This window comes from Coffea arabica, chromosome 6e, assembly GCF_036785885.1.
Source record: "Coffea arabica cultivar ET-39 chromosome 6e, Coffea Arabica ET-39 HiFi, whole genome shotgun sequence".
Lineage (NCBI taxonomy): Eukaryota > Viridiplantae > Streptophyta > Magnoliopsida > Gentianales > Rubiaceae > Coffea > Coffea arabica.
The window spans coordinates 7,917,369-7,941,663 of NC_092321.1; the positions used below are offsets into that span (position 1 = coordinate 7,917,369).

General features: G+C 35.1%; 3 protein-coding genes across 5 annotated transcripts; 1 reads left to right on the forward strand and 2 right to left on the reverse strand.

Moving 5' to 3' along the window:
* Window positions 1-286: 286 nt before the first annotated feature.
* LOC113696106 (uncharacterized) lies at window positions 287-3,955 on the reverse strand. Its single transcript, XM_072054903.1, has 5 exons — window positions 3,436-3,955; window positions 3,240-3,277; window positions 1,897-2,167; window positions 1,317-1,603; window positions 287-873 (listed from the first exon to the last, which is right to left on the reverse strand). The coding sequence occupies exons 1-5, from the start codon at window positions 3,826-3,828 to the stop codon at window positions 432-434; spliced, it is 1,431 nt and encodes a 476-aa protein (XP_071911004.1). The 5' UTR covers window positions 3,829-3,955; the 3' UTR covers window positions 287-431.
* A 709-nt stretch (window positions 3,956-4,664) lies between these two features.
* On the reverse strand, window positions 4,665-9,010 carry LOC113696105 (ribulose bisphosphate carboxylase/oxygenase activase, chloroplastic-like). Its single transcript, XM_027215442.2, has 7 exons — window positions 8,616-9,010; window positions 7,091-7,201; window positions 6,293-6,391; window positions 6,068-6,178; window positions 5,682-5,985; window positions 5,383-5,522; window positions 4,665-5,284 (listed from the first exon to the last, which is right to left on the reverse strand). The coding sequence occupies exons 1-7, from the start codon at window positions 8,751-8,753 to the stop codon at window positions 4,748-4,750; spliced, it is 1,440 nt and encodes a 479-aa protein (XP_027071243.1). The 5' UTR covers window positions 8,754-9,010; the 3' UTR covers window positions 4,665-4,747.
* Window positions 9,011-12,930: 3,920 nt separating this feature from the next.
* LOC113697062 (probable chlorophyll(ide) b reductase NYC1, chloroplastic) lies at window positions 12,931-18,036 on the forward strand. Of its 3 annotated transcripts, none has more exons than XM_027216499.2 (10): window positions 12,931-13,483; window positions 13,798-13,876; window positions 14,045-14,180; window positions 14,613-14,687; window positions 14,782-14,977; window positions 15,429-15,497; window positions 16,028-16,167; window positions 16,313-16,435; window positions 16,641-16,833; window positions 17,497-18,036. In XM_027216499.2, the coding sequence occupies exons 1-10, from the start codon at window positions 13,145-13,147 to the stop codon at window positions 17,665-17,667; spliced, it is 1,521 nt and encodes a 506-aa protein (XP_027072300.1). In that variant the 5' UTR covers window positions 12,931-13,144; the 3' UTR covers window positions 17,668-18,036. The 3 variants fall into 3 exon arrangements, with proteins under 3 accessions (XP_027072300.1, XP_027072301.1, XP_027072302.1); XM_027216500.2 differs by lacking the exon at window positions 17,497-18,036 and adding an exon at window positions 17,014-17,264 and having other exon boundaries at window positions 12,998-13,483; XM_027216501.2 differs by lacking the exon at window positions 16,641-16,833 and having other exon boundaries at window positions 12,998-13,483; window positions 17,497-17,928.
* Window positions 18,037-24,295: the final 6,259 nt, after the last annotated feature.

A 24,295-nucleotide genomic window follows, 5' to 3' on the forward strand; every position in this document is an offset into this window, starting at 1 on the left:
GATACATAAAAGTCTGGTGTAGTACGAGTTAGTGCTGTCATTGCAATAGCATGCACCAAGTGAAATCGAATCACTCGAACTCAAATGCATGAAGGAAGAACCAACTATCCGGACTCGTCATCCATGCAAGCTAAAGCAGACGAAATAAATTTTTTTTTTTAAAAAAAAGGAATGGTACCTTAATGTAGCACCGTGAAAGGCATTGATTTTCATGCCATCGTGCAGATTATCTACAAACCAAAATATTTTGTGTTTTAACTTGCAGCTACTGCGGTGCTCGACAAAGCACTTGAAAAGGCCTGCGGCGGTTCTAGAATCATTTACCTCTAACAAGTAACAATAGGCTACAAAGAATACCAGTGGTAAGTCTACAATATCTACAATGTTCAAAGCTTTACCTCACCTTTCTAAGATTAATTTTCAACAGGAAATCATGTGACTTTTGCACTATAAACAACTCCAATAATGTCTGAAGCAACATGTGAAAACCAATTAACAGCAGTACCAAAGAGGAGTTCCCAGAACCAGAGATCCAATGCCAGGACAGATGAAAAGATGAGTAGTGCCAGAGTCTGATAACGGTTTAGAGGCCAACCCAAGACTTCTGCCATTTTCTTCAAAAAGGGGAGGGAGCTACTTCTTAGGTTATGGCCCTTTATGGACCAAGCTGTTATCCACTGCACTCGAGATGGGACAAGGTCAAATTCCTCCCTCAATCGCCGTCCCAGGTCTGGCATGTGCCCTCCCCCATAAAGTATAGCAACCTTGTTATGACCTTCAGCAATTGCTCTGTTAAGTGCTTCTGTTGCAGCTCTGTTTCTCTCACCAATGATAACAGATCTCTCCTCTACATCAGCAGTGACTTGTGTGAACCTAAGCATCAGTAGCATTTCATCAGTACTAGAACAACAAAGATATGGTAAAATGCAATTCACTACTTCAAAGTAATGATAAATTGGTCTGAAAACAGTCATCTGATGCCTCATTTTGTACTAGCTAGTCTAGGCCTTCCAACGGGAAACTAAGGCTTCCACAATTTCATTTATCCATGGACTTCAAATGAAGGTTTTCAGTACTTAGCATACACTTCTTTTCAATTTGTCATGAAAATACATTGAACAGTTCTTCATGCAAATTTGTCATGAAAATCTATTAACATACATTTCTAGTCCTTAGATTTCTTTTCAATTGGTTTATCCAATATCAATCACTCTATTCCAAAAGTTACCTTGAAAAGTACATTACATTCACATAGAGTATTTCTCACACAGCAAGTTGTGCCAAAGGCAGATGATACTACAAAACGAATGACTTACTCAGACGTTAGCCTTTTTGCAAGAAAAACCTTCATTGCAGCACCAAAATCAAGCCTGGACAATGCTTCCAATTCTGGAAATTCAGATGCCTGGTTTCCCACATCTGTGCAAACACTTCCAATGATGAAGAGTCCAACAAGAGGCATGGGCAGCACTCGAGAAGCCCATAAAAGTTTGGATCTCCAAGGACCAAGATCTTCTGGAATTGATGTAGGCTGCACAATGGCTCTTGTCGATCTAAGTGTCATATCTCTGGCAAATGTAAAGAAGCTCTCACCTTTTTCATGCTGTAACAGTATAGGACGTTACTAACTTTTTCTAGACAAAATGTAACTTAAACAAATTTGTCATCGGAACAATATGACCAAAAACAAGGGAATGCCACGTTATGGCACTTAAAAGGGTATTAGGATGTAAATGAGTACCAACCAAACGAGTTCTCCTTGTGATTTTCAAGAAAAGCTAACATTCTATATGAAGTATCTAGATGACCTTGCCAAGACCCAAATTAAGATGAATTTGGAATAAAATAAGTGCTCTTGCAGAAGTTAATACTGAAGCCTAAAGGAATAGATCCTACCTGAAGTAACTTAAAGGTTTCAAAATCAAGATCTGCATGGTACCAGTTCTCAGCCTGGTAGTCAATACAATCTAACTGGAAATCAAGCATAAGAAAATTAGCCATCTGCCTCTGAATGCAGCCAAGAATATTAAATCCCCTTGAGGCTGAACCTTTAAGTTTCTTTTTAGCAGCATGATTTCTTCTGCTTTCTAGACTTTCTCTGCTAGCAACCATCTCATAAAGGACACAATCATACAATTCAAGTTCTTTTTGCAAGGTCTCAAAGTACCTGCAAATAAAAAGATTAAATCATGTCACAATTTCCACCATTTACAACTTAAATGCAGTCAACACAAATACCCAAAGTTCTCAACGCTTTTTATTACATGATAGATTAATAAAAAGTTAAATATGTGAAAAGTTAATGATTTAGGCAATTGTGAATCCGCATAAAAGAGGTGGATGATTGTCTATTATGGTTTTGACGAGAGATGGGCATCTTGAATTTTTTCTCCTCCTGAGGAACAGCATAAAGATCGCATGTTTACGTCCAAACACAAGACTATGACAGATTATATCACTGAAACAGCAAATAGATCTCAGATAAAGCAACCAGAAGCTAAAAGGATGCTGGTCCACCAAAAGAATGACTACGCCTTGATTATAAGTTCTTCATGAGAGTGAAAAAATAAAAGATGAGCAAAGCCCCTAACAAAGAAATACAGAGAACAATAAGGATTAGATTCATACACTGAGAGTACCTCAGCAGTTAAGAAACTCACATGCAAGAATTGGATAAACTATATCACAGATTGCTCCATGATCTAATAGGTTTACAAGCAGAATTTATCATTGGCTTGTCTAATTAACAAGTACAAGAAAAAAGATCAATGATCAATAGAAGTTCAGCAAACAACAAAAGATTATCCAAATCACCAATAAGAAAATTTCAAGAAAAATTTCATCTTACTATTTCAAAGCCATTTTCCAATTCACTGCCAGCCAGCCTAATGTTTCCCAGCTCTAACAAGGAGATAGAGCATAATCTTGCTTGCTATGAGTAAGAGTTAGAGATAAAATGCACTAGTTTTCTTGAATCTCCTAAACCAAAAGGTCTCTGTCATCTTGTCTCATGCTTTAGTTATTTTTATACCCATTCTTCTTCATTACACTTTTTGATTATCCTCGTTTCTCCTCATTAACATATCCCACAAAAGGAACACCACGGACACAGGTCTATAAATCTATACACAAATAATATAAACACTCTCAGTGACCTTTTTATCTCACGTACATCAAATCCTTAAAAGTATATTTTTCTACAAAAACTCCTAAAAATAGCAATCCAATCGGGTACTTACTCTTTATCTGCAATGTGTATAGTCGAAACCAAATCAACCTGCACCAAAAGTTTTAACAGAGTGACGTAGTTAAAACGACTCCACGATTGAAAGCTTCACAAACAATCAAAGCATTCTTAAAACCCAAATCAGAAACAAAGGCAAAAAATTCCCCCCTTTGTTCACAAAAAGAAAAAGAAAAAGAAAAAATGCTCACCTGAAGAAATGGTTGAAGAAGGGACCAAGGGAACTTCTTGCGATAACTAACAACGGCAGTCTGCAACTCAGAACTTCTATAGCTTCCTCCCTCTGCATCATCACTAGACTTGGAATTTGAGCTTCGCTTGATGAACCTCATGAAATCTGCAATGGAATTGTTCTCCAGAAAATGCTCAGCCGACCCATTATCGGCTTCCACTAATTGCGACTGCTGCTGCTGTTGCTTGAAGGAGGCCCTCAACTTGAAATTTCTGAGCCCAGAATTTCGGATAAATACGGAGAAAACGCGAGAGGACGAGGAGGAGGGCCAATCGGGGTTAGCGAGTGGTGAATAATTTGATGACGACGATGGTAGCGTTGTAGATAGTAGAGCCAGGGAGCCATGAACCATAGCGCTCTCCGCTCAGATTCAGAGGATTCCAAATTCAGAAAATTTGTTTGCTTTTTAGTGGGTGTAATTTTGAGGAGAGGATATATCATCAGTATCATACGTGTTCTGGAATTTTATTTTTATTGTTCTTTTATTATCCTCCTTTATTTATATGTTTCACAAACAAACAAGAATACGTACGAACGATGAACAACAGAATAGAGAAGTTGTTTATCAGACAATACAAGCACATTATTATTGCCCGATCTATTCTCACCATCACTTTGAGATCCACTTGAAGTTTTTTGCTGCTTTTTTTTTTGGGTTAATGGTAATTTTCTTGGACTTCACTTTGAAAATGAAGTCTAGTATTGGCTCGCACGCCAAAAACTCCGTTGCTTTTTCTTAAAAGCCACACCGACAAGCCCAGAGTCAATTAGTTTAGGACAAACCGTTTTGATTTGTTTGTTTATGGTAAATGGTGACAAGTAAAAGGAGCCCACAAGAGAGACGGAAATAAGTTAAAAAGGAATCCAGTGCTTCGAATTTTCTTTGCTGCCTTTGCCTTCAATTATTGACTTCAAGTTCCAACCAATATGATGTGGTTATTTTACATCCGATACAATGAATACAAGACAATCCAACATCTTAGTGACCTATTACAGCTCGTATCTGTGAAACGAAAGATATTATCAAAGAATAACTTCTGACTTACAAGCAAAAGAATCAAAAGAACAAGAGCCCCCACTCCGGAACTGCTCGAGCTGGCTTGAGTTTAGGTTGCAATGGCTGCAATCTTTAAGAAAAAAATGATATCTGCTAAACAAATATGATTCCTAGCTTTTACTACTTCCTCCTTCTTTAACTGTTTCTTTTTCTTTATGGGCTCACTGCCATGCTTCTTTCAATTAAAAACACTTTGTTTTCGGCTGAATACCGCTCATTGATATAGCAACACGAGACCAGCTTCTAAATCCTCCAACCTAAGTGTAAGTAATTCATCTGTATCTATGCAGTCAAAACTGAGCCTCAAATCCAAATTTTCTCTTGCATTGACTAGCATCGGGTCTACTAGACCTCCATTCATTTCCTGGCGCTGCTTTTCCGTTGTTTCTCTGTCTATAAGTGCTGCAACAGCATCTATGCTACACGAGGGGTGCAACTTAAATCCATACAACAAGCTATTCTCAACTTGATTAGTCATTTTAAGATGAAGAATCTTGGCAAGATCCTCAGAACTGAAGTCGTTAAAAAGAAAAAACTTTGTTACCCTTCTGCAGAAGCCTTCATTTGAAGAAATCACACGCTTCATTGGTTCACTGTAGCCAGCAAAGATTACAACAACTTTTCCACTATCCATGACTGACATTATTTCTTCTAGAGCCTCCACCCCGTAGTCTTTATCATCTGCCTTCTGCATGGGTATGAGTCTGTAGGCTTCATCCACGAAAAGAATTCCACCTTCAGCTTCTTGTATCTGCATGTGGCTCAAAAAGTTGTTCGTCAATTAGTGCACAGAATTGCTGGCAAAAGTAGTTTCTAAGAAATTATTAAAACAGAATTATCACAAGGTACCTTTCTCCTTGTCTTTGGTCCTGTGTGACCCACAAACTCCCCAACTAAATCTGTTCGCTGCACTTCTGTTACCCTGTCGGTAGGAAGAATTCCAACCATGTGGAGTAATTTTCCAAGCACTCGTGCTACCATAGTCTTACCTGCAGAGAAGTTCCAATCGATTGAATGAGAAACCACTGGAGTATGAATCCATCTCAACCTTTTCCATTTAACATGAAAATGATTCTCAGAATGCAAAAAGCTGATTAAACATAAAGTGCTTCCACCAACATAATCGGCAAAATCTTACTTCGTATTACCTGTTCCAGGATTTCCCAAGAAGGCCATGTGAGGTGCCCTTCTAGCACCAACTTTTAGTCCAAGTGCGCGTCGCCTCTCATCCAAGAGCATCCCCTTTGCCCATTTTCGGAGTTGTACTTTGAGCTCATCTAGTCCAACTATGTTTGATAACTCATTTTCCAGTGCATCCATCTTTGCTTGAGTCTCGCTGCATGCATCAACAGCTTTACGCTTTCTCTGCTCTTCAAGGTGTTTGTGGAGAATTTCACGTAATTTTTCACTCCCATGGCTTTGTGAAAGATGATTCAAAGGAGTCAGACCCTCCTGCAATTAAAGGACATTTCACTAATGAGGACGAACAAAAATATAGCACTGAGATATGCAAACCAAATGGCAGGCATCGTACATTATCTTTGGCACTGCAATCGGCATTATATTCGAGCAATGTCTTAACAGTTGAATAATCTTCTGCTCGAAGTGAATGCCAAACAGCAAGATGCAGCGGGGTCATGCCATTCTGAAATGCACAATGGAGAAGAATGTATGCATTTCAGTAAGTAGAAAATTATAATATCCATGTTCAAAATAAAGTCTTTGAGTAGAATGAAACAGGAATAAGAAGAATACACACATTTGCTTTGGCTTCTATAGAGGCACCATGAGCTAGGAGCATCTTTGCAGCTCCATTACATCCATTTTTAGCAGCCATGTGCAGCGGGGTCTCCCCATACTACAAAAGTTAAGATGTCAAACTAATAAGAGCATTGTACAAATTCTGTCAAGACATTGAACACCATTGCTGAGAAGGATAATAATGAAAGAAGCCACACAGAAACACAGAAACAACAAAAATAATAATAAATAAATAAATTCTTCTTTAACTTTATGCCTGCTTTGAACTCATACATTGTTACAAAAGTTTATTGCTCCAAGCTTGGTTAGCAGTAAAACAGGAAGGAAGCCTGACGTTCTTGTATGGATCTAAACTAAGGTCCAATTGCCCGGATCCTAATTGGCTTTTCCAAATTCAATGACGTCTGAGTCTGATTCCCATCCAATTACAACCCTATATGCATAAAACATTACACCTAGATATGCGAGATATAGCATACAGATGAATATGGACCACATCTATATGAGCTATGTATGGATAGGAAAACACTCTAACAAAACATTCTCTCAGAAAACCATAAAAAACCACAACACATGTTCTAGGTTATATTAAAGTGAGAAGACAAGGTCCTTTGAAGGTCAAAAGCTCCAAATATGGACGTACTACTTAATAATCTGCTGCTAATCCTCCAAATACATAACTAAAATCATTTATTGCAATTAGATTTTATAAAACTCACATAGAATCCTTCAATCGTGACATTTTCATTCAAGAAGAAGATTAAACAAGCACTATAAAAATATAGCTTTTACATACCATATTCTTGGCCTCCAACTCCACCTTTTCTGGTCCAGCCCAATCAAGCAGAAGCTTAATTATTTCAACATTGTTGTAACCAGCAGAAACATGAAGTGGTGTCTGTGCCATCTGCAGCCAACCAGCAAAAAGATCATTAAGACCATACTTATAGATGAAGTGCATACTGATTTTGAAGCCAATTAGCAAGTAAAGATTGTAAATAGCTTCTAACGAAGGAATTCTCTACTTTGAAAATAAATAAATGAACAAGCAATCAAAGTAGCATTAATGCCAAGACAATTAAGTTAAGATAAGGTCATATCTTGCAACAGGAAAACTTACAACAGAAGGTTAACAACCTGAAAATGGATATTTCATTGCATGATTGAGATGTATACAACACTGCTCAATTCACCATATAACATTTCATTGAAATTCCAACTGTTCAATCATACTTGCATGATAATAGATAACAAGTTATGAAAAGTCTTCTAAATTTGTATTAACCAAGAAACAATCTTCATTTCTGTCTATTTGGAGAAGCTTCATAATGTAGCAAAAAGTCTTCTCCAACACCTGTCTCCACTCCAGGCTTCATAAGTGAGCAAGCAATCAAAGTAGCATTAATGCCAAGACAATCAGCTTAAGACAATATTATACCTAGAAAAGAGAAAACTTACAATGAAAGGTTAACAACCAGAAAGTAGCTATTTCATTTCATGATATATAAATGTAAACACTACCTACTGATTTCACTAGATAAGATTACTCAAAGTCATTGAGTTCCCATCATTCAACATTCTAAGATTTCTCAATTTCTAGAGCAAGATGGTAGCAAACATGTCACGAAATGTCTTTGTATTAAACTGAGAAATGATCTTCACTTCTATGTATTTGAAGAAGCTTTCTGATGTAACAAAGGTCTTCTACAAAACCTGTCTCCACTCCAAGTTTCATCATGATTACAATTTACAATGGTTGTTTGCTTCAAAAACTACTACGTTTAGACCATGCTGACTCCAATGAGGCTCCCAGAGCAAAAATTAGCACATTAGCAAACTACACTAAGAACCTGCATCACCTTCTACTTTGATAGTGACCAACTACCGTTCCAGCTCAATTTATGCAGTCAGCCTCACTCTGACTAGCACAACCAAAAAATTGGAAGGACTCACGTTTTGAAGTCAAGATCACAGCAAATGTGGCTTAACTACTGTTAATCAGGTGCTTTTAACTAAACGTTTAAGTGCGTATTAGCAAGCTTATCAGATCTTAACCAAGATGAAATATTTACTTCCTCCTGAGGAATTCCTCATATAAAACTCAATCAATAATAAAATTAAAAGGTATTACTAGACGGAAATTGGGGGAAAATTCACAATGCATCCACTAAAAAACAATTTATGACCAATCTCAGAGACCAAAAGCAAAACAAGACTAACTTGGGAAATTCCGGGACAGACAAGAAATGTAAAATTGAAATACAAAAGGGATTTCTATTTACTTCATAGATAAATTAAAGAAACAAAGAAGGAGATCTTACAACAGGGTTTCGATCATTGAGTAGAGAAGGATTGTCACGAAGTAGCTTTTGGAAGGCAATGAGATCCCCAGACTGAGCCAACCCGTGTATGGTTGTGGGTTTGGAGGATCTTGACCTTTGATCCTTGAGTTTCTGCATAGTTTCTCGGTATAATAGAATTATCTTCTAATTTTATGTTGTTTCTTTATCTCCTCTCCTCTCTCCCACAGAAGCAAGAACTGAAATTGAATGAAAAAAGATAGGTGTGGGAGAGAGGGAGAGAGAGATTAAGAGTGGGGTGTTTTTATTTTCAAAGGGAATTCTTGAAATCAGTCATTGCTGCTGCTGCGAAATTGCGAATACATATATGCGCGCGTCTGAATTTCCCTGGCATGGGAACGCGAATAGTTCGCATTGTGCAGATGCGGCTGGCAGTTGTGCTTTTCTATTTTGTGCAATGATTTGCCAGCTGGATACCGTCCGTCCATAATTCACCGCTGCCCCCAGCTTTGAAAATTTTAACTCCTAGTGTTGAGAATTAGCACGAGGCATGATCTTTGGTGTTAAACTTAGGTACCGGATCACGTGCTCATGATGCCCGAAACAGCAGTGTAACATTCAGGTATTCTCTTTTTTTAAAAAAAAATTTAAGGTAAGGATAACATTTGTATATACTAATCTATTTTAATCTAGAAGAAAAGAATTTAAAGAAACAATATATAAATGACTAATAAATATAAGAATCTACTAAATCAAAAAGATAATTTGATACCTCCTTTGAGTTTTTTTCAAAGGACTCGAACTCCTAACCTAAATCTCAAATAAGGATTTTAGTCCCTTTTTTTGGCCTCGATGGTTCATTCGGGCATTCCTATCAATGTGGTGGATTGGTTGCAATTCAAATGTTTTACTGAATTCAAATTGATAGATTAATAAAATCTAAACGGTACAAAATGGTATGTATAATAAAAAAATAAAGGAAATGATAATTAAATACACGTTTATGATATAAAGGAAAAAATTCAAATAATAACCTGTCCAGACACTTTCAAGATGGAAAATTTTTCACTTAAGATTTGGAAGTTGAAAATGCATAACTCTGAGGGTCCGTTTGTTTCGGGTGAAAATGTTTTCCAGGAAAATATTTTCCTAATTTCCCGTGTTTGGTTGCACAAAAGTTACTGAAAACATTTTCATATGTAAAATATTTTCACCCATCTTATGGAAAACAACTTCCCTTCCAAACTTACTGAAGTTGTTTTCCGAAATGCATGCATCCCGCCTGTAGTATGTTCCAAACTTACTGAAAACATCTTGTAGTATGTTCTTTTTTTTTTTTAGTGTAAATAGGAGGATTCGAACCCAAAATCTTTTTCTTACACTCCCTCCCCCGTACCACCCAACCCAACCCAACCCTCCCCTAGTATATTCAAAATAAAAAAAAAACCTCATCCTGCTTATCCTATGCTAGTAATTAATTATGCATAATAGGGACATTCTTTTCTAGAGAAACTTTCAGCAGTGAGAGTGCAAGATATATGTCACAATAAGCATTGCATGTGATTGATATTTGACACTAAATGGCCAGCGATTTGTTTATTGCTTAAGGAGATATTTTTTATTCATATATACATTTCTCCAAGATTTTTTAAAGTTAAACAATGAGATAAATTTTCTTATTTTGCATGGGAAGAAGTATGTAGTTATAATGTGTAGAAAGTAAAGATAGAGATAAAAGTGAAAATATTTCAAAAGTTAAACAAACACCAGAAAAATGAAGTAAGAGAATATTTTCAATAAGCTAACCAAACACCTGAAAATGATGAAAGGGAAATGATTTTCATGGAAAATTACTTCCACGGAAAATATTTTCCCAAGGAAAATATTTTACTTCCAACCAAACAGACCCTGAGTGTGAAATTGACATTGGATAAAGTAATGGACCAAGTTCGTACAATAACACATGTTTTTTATGTTTTTGTAGGAGAGTTTTTCTTAATGGACCAAGTTCGTACAATAACACATCTCCGTTTGGATTAGCTGTTTTTGGGGTTGTTTTTCAAAAACAGCACTGTAGCATTTTGTTTTTGAAATACAAGTCTGTTTGGATTAGTTGTTTTTGGAGTTGTTTTTCAAAAATTATATGAAAAACTTTTACTGGAGATTTTTTTGGATTATTTTTAGAGGTATTTTTAAAACATATTTTTGGGTATTTTTATAATTTATAATTTTTATTTTTATATACATTTATGCATTTATAATACATTTATAAAAGTTTATAAATAAATATATTTATATATTCGCTAAAAAATATATAAATGTATTATAAATGTATTATATTATATATAATACATAATATAAATATATTTATAAATATATAAGTGTATATTATTATAAATGTATAAATTATAAATGAATATTATATAAATGTATAAATTACAATTTATAATTTATAATTTTTATATAAATATACATTTATAAATATTTATAAATAAATATATTTTTGTATTTATATAAAAATATATAAATGTATTATAAATGCATTATATTATATATAATACATAATATAAATATATTTATAAACGTATAAGTCTATATTATTATAAATGTATAAATTACAAATGAATATTATATGAATGTATAAATTATAATTTTATTAATATATATTAATATTAAGTATAAATGTATTAATATAATTAATATAAATGTACAAATGTATTAATATTATGTATAAATATAAAATTAATATTATGTATATTAATATAAATGTATAAATATATTATAAATGTATTATATTATATATAATACATAATATAAATGTATATTATAAATATACATTAATATATATATTATGTATAAATGTACATTTATATAAATGTATAATATATATAATATATAATATATGTTATATTATATATAATTTATATAATATATAATATTCATATAAATATATAAAAATATTTATAATATGTATAAATAAATATATAAATAGTTAATATAAATAATATACATTAATATTAATTATAAATATTATAATATTATAAATATGGTGTGTATATAATATTTCAATTTGTAATATTTATTGTATATTTCATTATATAAATATTCATATAATATATAATATATAAATATATAATATATAATTTTCAATTTGTATAATATACATAATATTGTATATATATAATATAATATACATAATATAATATATTATACATAATATACATTTTACATTATTACATATTATGTATATTATATATTATACATAACATTATTATACACAATAATGTACAGAATAATATTATACATTAATAATGTATATATTATAATATAATGTACATAATATATTATGTATAAATATTTACACATTTATGTATACAATATTACATATTATGTATATTATATTATATTATGTATAATATTAATTTATATAATATATAATATATATATATATAATTTTCAATTTGTATATTTCAATTTATATTAATATAATATAATATATATATAATATACATAATTGAAATATACAAATTGAAATATACATATGTAGTTGTTTTTGATATAATGTTTGGATATGGTGTTTTTGGAGTTGTTTTAGAAATACACATTTACTGTAGCATTTGGAATGTGAAAAACAATTTTTCAAAAACAGTCCCAAAAACAAGGGATCCAAACACACCCACATTGTTTTTTATGTTTTTGTAGGAGAGTTTTTCTTACATGTACTTATCATGCACCCATATTACATTTATCTAATTTGTTATATATATATATATGTACATATTAATAATTATTATCACTCTTTATATTTATATTTTTTATTTAATTTTATCTGTTGTTTATTGTATTTATCTATTTTTAAATTAATTTTATATTTTAAAAATATAATATTTAAAATAAATCTTAACTAGTGACAACAGGCACCAATTCCCAAGAGTCACCAGACCCTTATAGAAAAATGATTTCTAACCAGAAATAAATGATTTTGATTAAAAACATGGACGCTTGCTACAAGTTCCTGCCCGAATTCGTCCGTTCTGGAGTTTTCCCGATCATCGCAACCGGTGGCAAAATATCTTGGTTCGATTTTGACGGGAAGGCAAGAATCGCCGGTCATCTGTTGTTGTGGAGTTAACAATTTACCATTCATTGACGGTTGATCCCCACGCGATTCCAGAGCGAATACTGAATACTCGAATGCAATGAGGGGATTAAACAGTCGTCCTGTCGAAGCAAAAGTGACAGCTTACAAACTTCCAAAGAGTGATCAAAACGCCACGTTGCGTGAGTCGATGAGGTAGCTGTAACGTGTGGACATCACACTCCACTTCTTGCCCCTATGCTTCGTTGCTTGCCTATGTTTTTTTGCTTTGAATTTTGATCCTCCATATCTTTCCAATTCCTCGGATATTTCCAGCTCAAAATTTTGCTCAATGTTCACAAGGTCCCAGCCTCCGTCCCTAAAGATTTGAACGTTACCATTTCTTTCATGAACCCATCTCATCTCTCTGTACAACCTCAGCTACAACGACATAGGATAACTTCTTTCCAGGATGGCCACCATGGCAAAGTTGCACGTGTCACCTTATACCAAATGGACGGTCCATTCGCCGCTGGTCCGGCAAGGTTTCCCTCCTAGTATTTTGACGTGGGATTCCGTTAGTGTAAAGGGTCGTTGTAGAATTCGGTTTAGACCATGCAGGTCTTTCAGGTCCGAGGACGAACCGAACGAAAGAGTGAGCAAAGGTGAAATTTTGAAGGGAAAAAATGGGTTGCAGTCCAAGACCAGTGCCGATGAAGTATTGCGGGCTATTCGGTCTTTTGTTTGGAAATTTTCGAAGCCCAGCTCACGATCGCAAGCTTTGGAGCAGTTGGAGGAGAAGTTATCGGGGGTAATTATTTTGCTTCCCTGCTGTTAAAAATAGGAAAAAAGAACTAAATGGAGAAGCGTTGGAGGTTTAGGGTCTCGTGTGTAATATGGAGCTTATCTTGAACTATTTACTCGGGAAAGTTTTTGTCTTTTTCATTTTTTTAAGATGTCCGGAAATAGAGGATTTAAGATTAGGCAAGTGCTCTTGAGGAACTAATAGACATAGTCTGTTGCATGTATTAACAAATGAAATTTTATGCTCGTATTTCTCTGGGATTTTGGTATTTTTTGAGTCTCTGTGATTTTTTGTGATTTTGATATTTAAGAAATAAGCAGGTGGCTATTCAAATTGCAAGATACATCGTGACAATGATGAGCACTGGTGCTATATTATTGATCGGTTTTCGGTTGTCAGGTTAGCTGAGAATTTATTCACTGTACCATGTTTTCCTTCAAGATAAAAGGGAAAGAAAAACAAAGATATCTACTTTCTTTTACTACAATCTAGCATCACAAGTTTGATTTTTGTTTCAAAGTTGATAACTGATGGGCAAATCGATAATTTGTTTGCTTGGGATTTAAGGTGGTGATGGCCAGATGAACGAGTTGATATGGTATAGTTGGCTTGGAGGGATCATTATCGGGACTATGATTGGTTCCAATATGGTGCTGGACGAAGTGAGCAGAGCCGGGCCTCGCAATGTTGTCATAACTGGCAGGTAAAATCCTCCTAATGGGAGGGTGATTTGTTTTATCTATTTGCTTTTAATTGATGCAAATCATCCAAAATGATTTTTTTCCTCTTGAGAGTGCTGGTAATGCACTTTTGTTTAGGTTATTGGAAGTCATATTCCAATGCATGTGGCCCTAGACTAATTAATTAGCTTGCCTGATTGATGATTTAAGTGGCTTCATTTAAGCACAAGAACTATAGTTCTTACCGGGTGCAAACCTTTTAAAAATATTCTAGACTTAATTTGTGATGCAAGCTTGTATGAAGAACTATTGGAGTTTTTAAGTGTTATTCATGCTCGCATAGCTAGTTTCCTTCTTGGTTCAGAGTTAGTTCTACGAAGTCATTTTGGATTCTGTTTTTTCTACTTATTACTCTATATTACTCTATACTGATTAGCCTCTTATTGTTGCTGAAGTACAAGGGGATTGGGGAAAGCTCTTGCTCGTGAATTTTTACTCTCCGGGGACCGAGTAGTTGTTGCTTCACGCAGGTGCTTTACAAGTTTCTTTACAAGAACTAAACTTGTATTCCTTTCCTATTTCCACTTCCAACTCCTTTGTTTACAGTTTCTTCTTTTGAAGCAGTCCTGAGTCCGTCAACACGACTATTAAAGAGCTTGAAGAAAATCTCAAGCAAGTCTTGATCAGCTCAGATGTTTCATCAAGTAAAAAGTTGGCACAAGCAAAGGTGGTGGGCATTGCATGTGATGTCTCTGTACCTACTGATGTGAAGAAATTGGCAAACTACGCAATCAAGGAACTTGGTTCTATTGACATCTGGGTGAGGATTCTTTGATTCTGGTATTTCTTTCTTTTCAAATTAATTTCTTCCAATTTTTTTTTGTAATTTTTCTTGCTTCATCAGTGGGGTCATTATTTGCTCTGATCGGTAATTGGCTTCCATCCACCTTCGGTGGTTATGTGGAAGACTGTATTCCTATTTCTAGCATCAAAAAGTCTTTGAAAAGTGGATGAATTGCTTGAGTCAGATAATTTTAAATGGAAGGCACTGTTGAATCGTGGTCTAATGTGTCAAAATCCTTCATGTTGAATTTCATTTAGTTGTGCTTCCTTGATGAGTTGTATAACACACAAGGCTCACATCTTCCATCCTGCCCATTGATTCTTGATCCCTGTACAATCTGCAAACTTTATTGTTCAAAGAGACCTATTTGATATGAAAATCATAATGCCAAAAATATTGGTACTTAGGTAATCTTGAATATCAACAGGTAAATAATGCTGGGATGAACAAAGGTTTCAGACCCTTACTGCAATTTACTGATGATGATATTCAACAGGTATGCCCTCCATTATGCAGAATGTCCATGGAATCTTCTTTTGATGTTGTACCTTTAAAGTTCTGTTATGCATTTGCATAGATAAAGGCAAAATGTTTCTGTGATCTATAAAGTGCATTAAAGCAATGTCTTAACACCATGCAAATCAGTTAAATTAGTGACACTCTTTTCCCGTTCAGATGGTTCACCAATTTTTCAAGATTTCAATGAATGACTAAAAAGCAAGAAAGGGCATTAGGAAAGATGTTAGCTTAATTAAAGTGTAACTACACATTTCTCAATTATCTCCAATAAATACTTCATTGAACTTGCAACAATGCACATCAAAGTCAAATTATAAGGATAAAGGACACAGGACAAAGGAAATTTAAAGGCAAAGATGTTGACTTTTTTGGTAGTATTCTGATTTCTCTACATTATGCACTGCTGCTTTTTTAATCTCCCACCAATTCAATGACTTATTGCACTTATTTTTGCAAACCTTATTCTTTAACTGATCCCTGGCTACTGTCATATGATTCTGAGAAAAGATTGTCTCCACAAATCTGGTTGGGTCCATTCTTTGTACTCGTGAAGCCATGCGGATAATGCAAAGCCAAAAACTGGGAGGACACATATTCAACATGGATGGTGCAGGTTCTGGAGGATCTAGTACCCCCCTCACAGCTGTGTAAGTTCTTTGAAAATTAGTAGGTTTTGATTGAATAATTGCTGCTAGAATTTTTCCCAATTTTTTTGTTCATTATGATCAAGCAATTATTTTTCGAGTTGCTTTACCATTGATGATACAATTTTTGGATATCCCGGATCTGTAGGTATGGGTCGACAAAATGTGGTCTTAGGCAGCTACAATCATCACTTCTGAAGGAATGCAGACGATCAAATGTTGGAGTGCATACAGCCTCTCCTGGCATGGTGCTGACAGATTTGTTGTTGAGGTACCACCAGTCATGATTTGTTTTGAACATTTTTTCTTTTCTGTAGTTGAATTCAATGTCTGTGCACTGAGTTAAATAAGTTTTGTTGCTCTACTTTGCCCATCAACAGATTACCAATCTAGATTTTGCTTTTTAGTTCCAATTATTACGTTCAAGACTTGCATTTTGTTTTGGAGAGAAGTTTTACATATAAATTTCTCTGCAGTGGCTCAAGTATAAAAAACAAACAGATGTTTAACATCATCTGTGAGCTGCCTGAGACAGTTGCAAGAACGTTAGTTCCACGTATGCGTGTTGTAAAGGGTAGTGGGAAGGCCATTAATTATTTGACTCCACCAAGGATCTTACTTGCTTTGGTGACTGCATGGCTTCGATGGGGTCGTTGGTTTGATGACCAGGTAATGTGGGGTTCCTTCTATAGATGTCTGCTCTAGTATTAATATTGCATGTATGTGGGGTTCCTTGTATAGATGTCTGCTGCAGATTTGATGTTGCAATATATGAATTACGTAAGTTGATAAATGTAGCTACAGGAAAGCATTCGATTTTTTGGGTTGTGACTGGTTGAAATTGGACAGTTCAAGTTGATGAATCCAGCCACAGGAAAGAATTCAGATGTTTTTATGTGTTCTGACCTGTTGAAAGTGGAGGCGTCCTGTTAAATTGAGTGCTAAGCGGGTGGCAGTTATGGTCTGGTTGCTATCCATGAAGTTTGAATAAACGGAATTGCCAACTGAAGCCAATTTCAGGCCAAAAAATGGATCCTTCACATATGGTGGCTTTTATGTGGTTGGAAGGGGGAAAAGTGGTTCCTTTTCATAGTTTACAATACGAATCGTCACCAGCAGAAACCTTCAATTTTCTTTGGTGTTCCAGGATAGACCGTCTAATCTAGATTTTAATCGAGAATCTGGATTCGCTATGGGAATCATTTCTTTTCACATTAGCTCATTCCCCCGTTTTAAGTTTTAAGGGCAGGGTTCTGGCAAACGTTGAGAGGTTATCTTTTCTTATAATCCATTCATTTCCTATTTGGTGGCTAATTAGATTCTGATGTTCAGGGAAGAGCATTATACGCTGCCGAGGCAGACCGGCTCCGCAACTGGGCAGAAAATCGGACTCGTTTTTCTTTCACAGATGCCATGGAGATGTACACTGAAAACACTTGGGTTTCAGTCTTCTCTCTTTCAGTTGTCTGCGCTTTCATCATCCTATCGAGTACAACCAGCTAGAGATCAATTGGGGAGAGAAGTATGTGGCATGCTCTAAAAAGCCAACAGAAAGACCCATAAGTAGTGAAAGCTACCACCATAGATCACTTAATACTCTTTTAACCATTTTAGTGAAAGCTACGATAGATCACAAAAGACCCATAAGTAGTTCCACCTGTACAGCGTTTCCTGGACAGGGTAATCGTGTTCTACTGGGTAAACGGTGGAATACACAACATTCTTTATGCCAATGCCAATGATGAAGAAAGCATTCTTTGTTGAGATTGTTTTTCATGTCCCCTGTAAAGAATTAATATTGCATGGGGATTCCTGGACCTGCTGTATGTATTGTAGTTTCTGGCAGGAATACAAAGTGAATTATGTGATGAATGTGTGATATTCTGAGCCTGCTGTTGCTGCATTTTGCTGCTGCGTTTTAGCGGATTTGAATGGAAAAGCATTCCACCTATTCGGTTGCTGGGACGGATAGCCTACCGGTAGGAACCGAAATGAAAAGAATTAGTAAACGGGTCCGCTGCAAAGATTCAAACTCGGATTCCTAGCCCTCAAATTTGAACGATGCCCGTTCAAACAAGCTAAAATAGCGAAGCCTGTAGATAGATTCATTACGCTCTTATATAATACTCTACTAGAAGAAGATTTGTAGAACAAAAAGTGTAGTATTGCGTCCGCGGTGGGGAACTCGCGGACTCTTGTTGGTACGCCAGCTTACTGGCGGGTTTCTCCGAAACAGAGGTGATTGGAAGCGGGTCAGACTAATACCAAAAAATAAAAGACGGGAGACTGGCAGTTCCAATTAGACTTTTGGTTCTTGGATTTGAAGTCTCCACCACTATTAGTACCAAAAATTAAAAGATTGGATTGCAATTTTTTGAAGTTTTTGTAAAAAATGTATTTTAGCAATTTGATATATGTTAGCTAAAAAGTTGATTGAAAAATATGTCCACGAAAAACGCAAACATGTTTTTGATAGAAAATTCCTTTCCAAACAAGGAAATTCGCAAATCCCAGTCCAAATGTTAATGTACATCAAATTTCGAGCCTGAAATTCGAAAACAGGAATGCACTATACATGTTACATATTGCATATATAAATTTTTTCCAAGTCATTTTTGAGAGGGACATAGGGGAGAGATTGGCGACCCAGACCTTAAGTTGTAAGTAAATTGAACACCCAAACTCATGGTCATCAGTCATCACACATTGCGGGATAAAAAATCCCATTGCCTACAATCACGCCACCTTCTTTTTGCTAGTTAACTAACAACTTCCAACATAACACAGACATTTTCTTAGTTGTCTTCCCGTTGATTTGGTGCTCTTTTATTCTCCCCTTCCACGCGCACAAATGTAGAATTCATCTTTTAATTTAGTCTTGTCTTAAGTTGGCAGTTGTACACGCTTGACCTCTTTATTTCCAAGAGCTCTTTCCCACACTATCTATGTAGCTTTTCGCCGGTATTCAATTGCCTTTCGTACGCCTGTCCTCTTTGATCCAATTTCCAACCATGATGATATTTCAACCTCTTGTCTACAACCCACCCACACATCCCCAACAAAAAATAACCCCCCAAAAAAAAAACCATATAAAAGTAGCATGGAGTTGCAACATGGTATACCTTTGTCGAATAAATATGCTGCAGTTACTACTATTAAGCATCAAGTCGCCATTAATTTATCACCATTTTTACTTTCTTCTTTTTTACTGCTAGTTTTCTGCCTTTGTTTGGTCAACTATTACCTTAGATAATAAATTATATAAAAGGCAGCTAGAGTAATTTGTTCAATTCCTATTTCCTTTTCAGCCATGCCCGCAGGCGCGAATGTAATGACAGGAAGAATGTGATAAACACCAAGCACTTGCGTTTCTGGTCCACAGCCATGAGCCACCCCACTAATCCCTCCCCAACCCAGACAAAGAAGCCGAACTTTAAGAAAAACCAATTAATACTCTGCTACTTGATTTAGGCCTCTCTTTTTTTCCTTTTTTTTTTTGGTCCCATATCCGGAAAAGGTAGAGGAACCCAAATTCATTTGGACATCTGTAACTGCAACTAATGGCATGTGGGCGGGTATTCGGTCCCGCTGTCAAACTATTCAAACGATATGGTTGTCGCTCCAAAGTCCCGACCGGTTGCACATAACCCGGTTGCAAATGAACTCAAACTAGATTCGTTTACGCATGACTGACTGCTCTCATCTTCCCTTTTTTTTTTTTTTGGTAATAAAAACGTTCGAGTGGATTGGACTCCAGTACAGGTCAAGGCACGTTTTCCTCACACGACAGCAAGATTTGGTCCCCACTACCGGTTAGGTATGTTCCTTTCATATCAATAATGAGATTTAAGCACACGATTTTTTATGAGAAAATATTACGCTATCCTTATATTGACAGTAAAATTCGAACACATAATTTTTCGTGTCCGTTTTCTGATCTTAAGGGTCAGATTTACCCCTTGGATGCGATTCATTGGTTTAATCTTGCCTTTGCATGCATCCAACAATCCGTGTATCGAAAATTGACTTGATGAACTGCACAAAAAAAAAAAAAAAAAAATTTGACTTGATGCAGACCGGGTGATGGCCAGACGGCCAATTCACGTTTGATCCTAAACCTACAACTTTGATCAAATTAACATTCATGTGACCGCGTATTCGTTTACTAGTCTTCAAGGGCCTCCCAGTAAACAAAGCCACAAACACGAATGACTATTTATTATGCTTTCTGGTCAAAAGTTGCATGTTGCCAAGAACTTCGAATTTCAATCTTTAGCATTTATTCCCTTCAAAATTCCTACTGTTGAAAAGAAAGACCAACAAATTACCGGCTGCGAGCGTGCAGCTTTGTTGTGTCCTCATTATGCTATTTTTGTATCTTCTATCCAACTCCATTCCTGCTACGTTAGTGGTACTGTTGTGTATTTCAAAATTGGACTAAATTTCATTTTGGACCTTTAAACTGCAAACATGTCCTCACTTTAACTTCTAAATTTGAAATTTAGACACTCTGTCTCTTAAATGTATAAAATACATCCCGCTTCAATCCTTAAACTTTGAGCATCACCCCGTTAACTATTATATTAATTTTAATACTGCTTTACTCCTTAAATTTTGAATATCACCTGCCTGTTATTCCGCTAGTTTTGACGATTTATGGGATAGATTTCGTAGTTTGAGGGATCAAGTGTCTAAAATTGAAGTTTAAAAAATAAAACAAAAATTTGCAAATAGTTTAAAAGTTCAAAGTAAAATTTACACCTTTAAACTATTAGGTCATGTTTGGATTGCATTTTTTTGGATTTTTTGTAGAAAAATTATTATAACGATTTGATATACTTGAGATAAAAAGGTGATTGAAAAATATATTCACGGAAAACGTAGCAATTTTTCTTTAGAAAATTGCTTTCCAAACAAGGGTGCGTAGAATGCCTAGTTCATTTGGATTAGGAGCCTAAAAAATTCCGGTTCAAACTAGTCTATCCATGGAGTGTAAATTCATTCATCTTATTGTGATAAAATAGCATTAACAATAATAGTAAACTAATAATGCTCCGTTTGAGTACCTCCTTCGTTGTCTTACCTGTTCCAGGTGCTAGGAAGGTTGGAGCCATGCAATTATGTCGCCGTCACAGGCTAATCTTTGCCGGTGAGGCTTAGTTATATGAAAATATCAAACTAATTATTTCACCGTCAAGGACTTCAAGAACGAGTTTACGCTGCAAATTTGACCATCAATTTTCTAAATTCACATTCACCGCTATTTAAAAAAACAAAAAAGGAAAGAAGAAGTTGAAGATATAACATAACATAACGACCAGGCGCCAGCTACTAATAATCATTTCATTTGCAATTCTTGACTGGCCAGCCGTTCCTCATTTTTCGCAAATGAACTCCATTTTGTCTTTTTGCCCAGGCGCCTCAAACCGCCCGCGGCTGCTCATACTTAAAAAGAAAACAACTGAAAATTAAATGTAGAGAAAACCCGAAAGAAAGAAATAAAAAAATGCAGTTTAGATTCAAACCGTCTCTCTGTTAGCACATCGTTCATAACCTGGAAGAGAGAATTAGCCATTTGTCTTAGAATTTTCACAGATGATCCATTTGTCTTTACTTTCTCCATAAATTTTTGGTGCAATAGAGAAATCCAAGTGGGAGGTCGATGTGTCTATTTATGAAGTTCCAGACTGAATCAGACTTGGGCTCTGTAATTCTACCGCTGAATCAGGCATGCATGACAGAATCATCATACTACTCTATTTGTTCAGGTTAGATGACAGTATCATATCATTTAATCATTATCATCATAAAAAAGGGAGAAAAAAAAAACTCACTATATGTCTTTCATTTTTTATTTATTTTTTATTCATCGCCACTTTTATCTATATAATTCTATTTTATTCTAATCTAAGAAGGAGGTCCAACTGGATCTACCGGAACGATGAGCATTGAATCACCATCAGATTAGACGATACGTGCGTCCATGCATCCTCATTTTTTTAGAGAAGTGAAAATTGATAGAATACAAGAGTTAAACCCTTAACATCCCGCCTCATTAAATCTTAGGAACGTGGCGATGGCCATAAATCTAAAGGCCAGTGGTTCACTACTATATGACTTTTATTATTGAGTACTATATGGGTTCCTTCAATTTGTCTTCAGCTATTGGAAGCGCGTCCGTCCCATCCTTGGGGACGGTTTCCTCCGCTTTCCAGCTGGTCTGGCTTTTACTTGTGGTTAAAGTCAGACCTTCAAAAGCGAAAGCACGCATCTAAAAAAAAAAAAAAAAAAAAAATTCTTCTACTAGGTAGAATCTGTGTATCTCGTTGAACTAATCTTCCTAAATTTAGTACATTTTATATTGACGTATAAACCAACCCCTTTGGAATTTATCGAAAGTAATACTCCTACAACAAACAAAACCCTCATGGCAACAGTCGGCATCAGCCGTGTTATACAGCTTTGCCATCGTTGTATGTTTGGAAGAATTTGACTTTGACCAAAACAAATTTTCTCACTGGTGTTTCAACCCCTTTATTAGGGATTGCTTAATCCTACTTACATTTTATTCCCATTAATAATATAGCAAAAAATCAGGAGTTTATTTTATTGACAACGAAGTTCAAATAACGCCTCATCCGCGGTTGACACATCATCTAGAAAACTCGAGAAGTTCAATAATAATACCCCGTAGCATTAGTGGTTAGTGGCACATGCTAGTAGCTAGGTGTGCTGTGCCATTTTTATTGGTGCTTCTTAAGGTACAACGACATCAGGCAACTGATCTCTCATCCAAAAAACAAAATATCTGATGATGAAAATTTGTGAATTCCATCCATCCAAATATGGTCCGTTGGCACTGTCACAGTGTCACATTTTGTCACTTTCCTTAACCTTGAAAAAGTGGCACTCTACTACTTTTATTTTTTTTTCTATTGCAATGTTAATATTTTTATAATCGAATATATCCTAATGTAAAAGGAGGAAAAGTCGATGGGAATAAAAAGTTCATCGAAAAAAATTACTGAAAATAGTCATGTACAGTTAGGCATGGCCATGGTTCTATTTGAAACAGGAAATCGAACCATTTGGAATCGGACCAGAATCGGAACCAAAACCATGGTAGAACTTTGGATAAAGGTTCCGGTTCTGATTCTCTAAAAAATAGAACCAAAACCAAAACCGTTAAAAATAATTAAAAATAATTAATATAAGTAGTGAGATAATTCAAAAAAAAATTAGTTGTGTTTAATAGGTTTTAAAAAAGTTTAAATTTTATGGACTTTCTATATATTTTATTAATTATTTAATTCTTTCTATTCATCTAATATCTATCATTATAATTTGTAAGTATTAAATTATTACTTACAAACTTTTTTTTTTGCTTATTTGCTATCAAATGACAAGTTTTGATGATAGTAGCTCATCTTCAAAATCAAGCAAGCAAAAAAATATTTTTTGCAATATTTCTTCAAATGGAATTTTCAACATTGATGATTGTCCAACTCAAAAAAGTCAACACATGACAACCATTTGATAGTGTGTAATGTATTTTTTAATTTGACAATGTAATGTACTTTTCATAAAATTTATATTATCTATTTATTACTTCTTACTTTGTAGAATAATAATAAAATTAAAATATGATCTTTATTTTGTATTTATTTTTTTAGATTTTATTTGAAAATTTAAATATATTGTTATATTCGTATTAAAATTGGTAAGGATAAGGAATTAAATAAAATTGTATACAACCATACGAAACCGGAAACCAGAACCAGAATCATAAGGAACCAAAATCAAAACTATACGGTTCTGATTCTACCTATTTGAAAAACCAGAACCATAACTATCTTATATGGTGCGGTTCTGGAATCAGAACCAGAACTATCTTTTATGGTGCGATTCTGGTTCTACCTCTTTGAAGAATCAGAACCAGAACCAGAACCAGAATCATGGCCATGCCTACGTACAGTGACACCGTTGACCTTCCATCCCATCAAAACTTAAATGCTTGGTGGTGATCACCGAGCCAAAGGCTCGCTGGTGGCTACTACTCGTATTCAATTTAGAAGAATAATAAAGGAATGGAAAATGGCAAGAAGTAACGCGTCAATTGGAAGAAGTTGCT